This window comes from Magnolia sinica, chromosome 15, assembly GCF_029962835.1.
Source record: "Magnolia sinica isolate HGM2019 chromosome 15, MsV1, whole genome shotgun sequence".
NCBI classification, from domain to species: Eukaryota; Viridiplantae; Streptophyta; class Magnoliopsida; order Magnoliales; family Magnoliaceae; genus Magnolia; species Magnolia sinica.
In genome coordinates, this window is record NC_080587.1 from 9,976,710 (window position 1) to 9,982,930 (window position 6,221).

The 6,221-nt window shown below is 41.9% G+C and overlaps 1 protein-coding gene across 2 annotated transcripts; it reads left to right on the forward strand.

The window, feature by feature from the left end:
- The first annotated feature begins 1,125 nt into the window (after positions 1–1,125).
- On the forward strand, positions 1,126–5,998 carry LOC131227373 (large ribosomal subunit protein cL37 alpha). Of its 2 annotated transcripts, none has more exons than XM_058223160.1 (3): positions 1,126–1,287; positions 5,330–5,733; positions 5,886–5,998. In XM_058223160.1, the coding sequence occupies exons 1-2, from the start codon at positions 1,194–1,196 to the stop codon at positions 5,710–5,712; spliced, it is 477 nt and encodes a 158-aa protein (XP_058079143.1). In that variant the 5' UTR covers positions 1,126–1,193; the 3' UTR covers positions 5,713–5,733; positions 5,886–5,998. The 2 variants fall into 2 exon arrangements, with proteins under 2 accessions (XP_058079143.1, XP_058079144.1); XM_058223161.1 differs by having other exon boundaries at positions 1,128–1,287; positions 5,360–5,733.
- Positions 5,999–6,221: the final 223 nt, after the last annotated feature.

Below are 6,221 nucleotides of genomic sequence, written 5' to 3' on the forward strand. Positions count from 1 at the left end.
CTCGTCCATCCACACGAGCAAGAGAAAACATACACGTAAGTGGTCCCTACGGAACGGGAATAGTCCACCTGTTTTACACCCGTGCCGAAAACACACAAGTCTGTGGGGTCCAAAGAGCTTCATATCTAAAATCCACTGCGTTTATCATATCATATTCTCGATTTTAACCCTCAAGACAAAAATTGAGATAGATCTATGGCTCAGATCGATCACACCACGTAGAAAAATGGGGATGGGATGCCAACCATAGGTTTGTGTGTCTAGCCATCATGGTGTTTATCTTTCATCAAAACCGTTGATCATGTGTACATCAACAGGATGAAGAGATTAAATTGAAATTAGCCTGATAATGAAAACAGGTGGGCCACACGGTGTGAATTAGTGGTATTGGGGCAGTTTTAGATTGTTCGCATTGGTGTGACTCATATGAGTTTTTTATAGGTCTTATATTCTTCATTTACTGCATAAATAATGTGAAACACCCGATGGACGGACTGGATTTTACATCTATAACATGGTTGACACACCGAGGTTGTGTGTTTTTGATGCGATTCCGGTCCGACCATGTGAGAAAGAGCTGCGCTAGTGCAAATCGTGACGTGGGTAAAACTTTCATGAGATCCAAACCGTCCATCATATACAATACATTATTTAAATCGTATATCCTTTAAATCATGACCATTCAAAAGTCACATAGGCCACACCCTAAGAAAAGTTTCAAATGGCACGCTCACCATTAGTTTTGTACAGGGCCAACGTGGTTTTTTATATGAAATCCAATCCATTCATATGATATTAATAATCATGAATAAAATAATTATCCAAAAATAATAGTATTTTAAAAAAATTCAGGTGGGCCATGTTAAGTGAATTTAGAGATTTTATGTATAATTTTAAGGGGTGGCCTATATGAGTCTTTAATTATCTGAATTTTCTTATATAAATTCAAAAAATGTGTTATACAAAAAATGGACGGGTCAGATTTCATGAAAATTAAGTATTTTCTGCCACATTAGAGAAAGTATGACTTCCGTTGGTACCTACGCGAGGTACGCGAGCGTTTTTCCCGTTGAAAATGGTCCGTACCTTGTCCTCCTCGGCGCACGTTATACTCCTCCCCTTTCAACTTATCTTCTTCCCTCCTGGTGTTTTTATAGAGAGGGGCTTATCCAAATACCCGAATGCAATGAGAGATGGCTCTCCACCTTCTCTCTCCTCTCTCTATATTTTCTCCGTCTTCTTCTTCTTCTTCTACTTCTCTATCATTGGCTATTTCTCCTCATCCATGTAAGTCTCTCTCTTTCTCAGTCTCTTTCTGAATTCTGCATTTTCTGCACATTTCTTAAGTGGGTTTTCTTTAGATTTCTGAAAGCTTGCATCCAATTTCTCATATGGGTTTCTTTCAAGGGCTGGAAGCTACTCAGATCACTTCTCTAATTGTACCATTTCAATTCCCAAAATGGAAAAATGGGTGTATGCAAATCAATCATAGTGGGTGTTGATATCAACTCCCTCCGTACAACCTCCGAATTTCTCTCTTCCGGGTTCTTATTTCTGCATTTTATCTATGTCTGTCAACTGGGTTTTCTTCAAATGTAAGAGTCCTATTGCTAATAGGGCTGTCTTTGGGAATCGGGTCCGCGGGTATGTGACGGACCCGAATACTTTTAATCAGGTCCCAGCATTATTTCCTAACCCGTTTAAATATCGGCCGGGTACCATTGGGAGCTCCTGTTGCTAAAATGGCTGTCTATGGGAACCGGGTCCGCGGGTACATGATGGACCCGACTCGATTTAAACGGGTCCGGGCACTGTTTTCTAAACCGTTTAAAAATCTGTCGGGTACACATTTGGGCCTCCATTACTAGGCTGTCAATGGGTCAGGTCCAAGTCCTTTTGGTTCCGGATCTCGTTCTTGAGGACCCGGATCCAATCAGGCTCAGGTATCCATATCCATTGGGTCTTTGGATCTAGGTTTAGAGTAAGGGTGGCAATGGGCCGGGCTAGAGCCTAGGGTTAGGGCCCTAGAACCCTAGGCTCTAGGCTCAGCCCGGCCTTGGCCCTCACCCTAGAGGGCTGGGTCAGGCTAGGGCTGTGTCGGACCGGGCCAAGACTGGCCTTAAGTTAATAAGTTATATGTATGCTACATTTACAATTAATGTATAATTGGTGAGTGCTTGTTTATAAACCGTCATGCTTTTCCAGTGAATCGAAGTTTTTCACTGGCACATCTGTGTCAAATAAGATCATTCATTAACCAAGCATATTCACCACCTAATTATCCATCAGATGCATGGACTTAAATAACCATATAAAGTGGGGTCCACAATTTGGACAGTTTATAAGTACTTGGGTATCATCTTTCACACTCTACCTATAAACAATACTTATGTGCTACATAGTTCCTAGGCATACACTAGTGTACCTATTAAACTAACGCTATTATCTATGTGTATCTTTGCACTATACTAGTATATGAACTCCATAGTCTATATTACTAATACCTATGTACGATATGGCATACACTAGGGAAACAGGCTGGGCCAGGCTGTTCATCATTGGCCAGTCATAGCCTAAGCCGTTGGACCAAGTCTAGTGGCCCAAGCTCCAACCACTCAAGGTCAGACACTTGAGCTAGGCCGGGCTGCCCGGTCCATTGCCACCCTTAGTTTCTAGTTGGTTTTGGGACAAATAAGAGCATTTACATAGTCGGGCTCACTTGATGGATGGATTAGATTGCATACATGTGCTAATTTGACACATGCATAGTATGTAAACGGGTTTATTTACATTCACGTGGGCTACAAGACCTCATTTTGTTGCTAGGATAATCAATATATGGTTAATATGTAATTGTACTATTAAAACTAACTAGACCCAAACCGACCCAACCCCAACCCAATTTTAACTAGTTTCCAAAAGGTGAGATCCAAACACCCCTATTTTAACCATGGTCCAAAATGGTAAGGTCCGAACCTGACCGAATTTTCTTAATGGGTCGACAAATGGGACCCTGACCCATTAAAATCGGATAGGGTCCATTGGGTACCTGCGGGTCCAGCTACCCATTGACAACCCTTCCGACTAGTTGACTGCCTTAACATTAATACTATACATATAGGAGCAAGTTCTCTATTAGTGACTGATAGGGAACTTCCATATTGGGCATGGACTTCATTCACGTGCGACCATGGTTGCTTATCCAAGCCATTGATATGATTGCTTTCTTCATGGACGGACTATGCCGGGCAGTGTAATGGGCCATTCTTTGGTAAGAATACTATCTGTCAGGTAGTGTTAGCTCAACCTGCTGAAAGCCAACAAATAGGCCCTAATCGAACAGAAATCAAGCATGATTTGGTGGATTACATATAAATACAATTTAAAAAATGAAGAGAAAGGTGATAGTTCACCCCTTCTTCTGATATTTCCCAAAATGGTCCACTCCACTTTGGTTCATCAAGTCCCACTCAAATTGTGTTTTGATCTTCAAAATAGGCATATATCTAGTTGAAAATCAGAATCTAAGCTTCCTTTATGGTTGGAATGAATAAAGAAGTGAAAAAGATGAGAGAAATTTTGGAAATAAAATCTTTCATAACGGCCCCTTCATGGCCATATCGGCATATATCCGCCGTATTGGCCTCGTGATAGTGTTGATGCAGTCCTTTTTTTCCATAACAGACAGATATCGGCCCCATAATGGTGTTGATACAGCCCATTTTTATTTTTTTTCCATAACAGACCAATTCACCCCTGTACCACATAGAAGGGGTGACCTGTTCCTTTACGCAACAGCTGATACAGCAGTAATGTAGCCGTTTGTTAATTTGATAGTCCATCCATGATTGGAGCCAAATGCTCGATGGCTTAGATCATGAAAACCATGGGCCCCATGTGTACAAACTCCATGCACAATAGGGCTCAAAGTCGGGTGGGTTGGGTTGGGTTGGGTCGGGTCGGGTTGGTGCTCAACCCTAGCCCAACCCAGGGTTCCTATACCCTAACCCAACCCAACCCAACCCAACCTCGGGTTAGGAATTCTCAACCCAAGCAGGCTCGACCGGATTGGTCGGGTGAATACATGCTAATATTTTCGTTATTACATTAATCTATTATACTTCAATGCACGTCTTATTTTTTGTACTATGATTTTATTAATTATACATGTAGTTATTTATCGTAAAGAATTTCATTTTTTCTAAACAAACAAGCTAAAATATAGGACGACTACTCCTTCAAAAGTTGTGTTGTGTAGCACGCAATCTATTTAGGAGAGAGAAGTCTGGCGTATCTTGTTAGCTTGAGTCATCGGAAATGACGTGGATCAATGAGACCCAACGGCACTGGAATTTCATGTGCATTCAACACAGACGATCTGCACTCAATTATAATTTATAAGTAACTTATATATCGATCAGGTTCGGGTTGGGTCAGGCAACCCGAGCCCGACCCGAGTTTTATTGGGTTGGTGTTTGTATAGCCCAAGCCTGAGACCGAACCCGAAACATCCAGCCCAAGCCCAATCCAATGTCAGGTCGGTCATAGGTCGGTCGGGTTGAACCTGCCCAACTTTCAGCCCTTGTGCACAAAAGGCAGTTTCCTGCCAATCCCCGCCCACATGCACGCATCCAGCATAGCCAGGCACTCAAATTTTCATCTGATTTCTTTCAAATGTCTTTATGTTTATGTGTGTTTACTAGTACGTTTTTTAAAATAAACAAAGCTGTCAAAGGATGTTACTGTAATGGTTGCAGCACCATAATGGGCATTTCAAACAAAAGGAAAATGCCCAAAATTCTCATTGCAGTTGTCATGTTTTAGCAGCCAATACAAAAATTTTGTTCTACAACAGGCTGTTCAGTCATTATATATTAGTTGATATAGCTGCACAACATAACAGTTGAGGGTCATTACCATGATAGTGAGCTCCGACTGTGTAAGCAGATTCTGTGCCTTTGGAGGGTCGGCATTTTCCATACTTCCATGTCATTCTCAACACGTGGCACCCGTGGATGAGATCTAAACCGTCAAGTTTGTGTTTCTAATGGTGAATGGATCATGGCTCCAAAATCAGTTTTTGATGATTCTAGCCCTTCAATTGATGTCAAAAGGCAAAAATCAGCAATGGATGCCATTAAGTGAGGAAAGATAACATTTGGTTAGGGTCCAATCAATGGATAATCCTACACGATGCCTGTCTTGGATCATCATACACATGCCATGTGTGTGGTATCCAGAAGGAGGTAGTCAGCTTCCACTGTATAAGGGCTTTTAGCATATTTTCTTGGAACTGTCGTTTGTTCATGCTAATTTGATTCTACTCAAGCCTGCTTCTGGATTTCGCATTGGCTTGTAGTCTCCAGGTTGCCAAGGAAAAACCTGAATTTGCAACCAAGGTCTTCTGATGGAGTGCGGTTTCATACTCCAATTGCTTCTCGAGAAAGACTGGCTGTGATTGTTCGGGCTTCACCGGACGTGGATGGAAAGGATTCAGAAAGCAAAGAAACGCCCGCAGAGGCATCTGGAGAGATAGTCTCGATTGAAAATCTTCCCCTGGAATCCAAGCAGCAGATGATGCTTGAACAGAAGCTGAGAATGAAGTTGGCCAAGAAGATAAGGCTGCGGAGGAAGCGGCTTGTCCGCAAGCGGAGGATGAGGAAGAAGGGCAGATGGCCACCTTCCAAGATGAAGAAGAACAAGAACGTCTGATGGGCAACAAGTTCAAGAAGCCTTTGGGTCTTTACTCTTGCTCAGGTGTAGACTCTCAAGAGTTTCAACACCCGGTCAAGGGTTTGAGAACCCATAGGTGGTGAAATTCCACTAGGCGTGAGTGTGTGGGGGTGTGTGTGCGTGTGTTTAAAAAAAAAAAAAGTTCAAGAAGCCTTTCAGGTTTAGAGCTGGCTCTATTTCTGATTTTTCTTTTGCATTCAATGTTTCCTGATTTTGGATTAATCAGCATTTGAATATATGTTTTTGCTTGTTGGGTCAAATTCAATTTTATTGTTGGCTTCGATCCAATGGTGTTTGGGCAAAGGGCTATCATGATAGGGGAGTTTTTTGATACTCTGGTAGAGTGTGATGGTTGATACATGGGCACTTGGAAATTGTTCATGCGCAATACATTTATCATAAATTGAACAGGCCAAATTGTGGAACCCACTTTAGACATGTCACGGCCTAAATTCGGATTTGTTGAACAATCTTAACCTCTGATTCAT

What these genes read in the sequence shown, in the direction of transcription:
- LOC131227373 (XM_058223160.1), top strand. Translation starts at nt 1,194, where the DNA reads ATGGCTCTCCACCTTCTCTCTCCTCTCTCTATATTTTCTCCGTCTTCT. An exon ending in GGCTATTTCTCCTCATCCAT is followed by an intron (nt 1,288 to 5,329) that starts GTAAGTCTCTCT and finishes ATTCTACTCAAG; the next exon opens with CCTGCTTCTGGATTTCGCAT.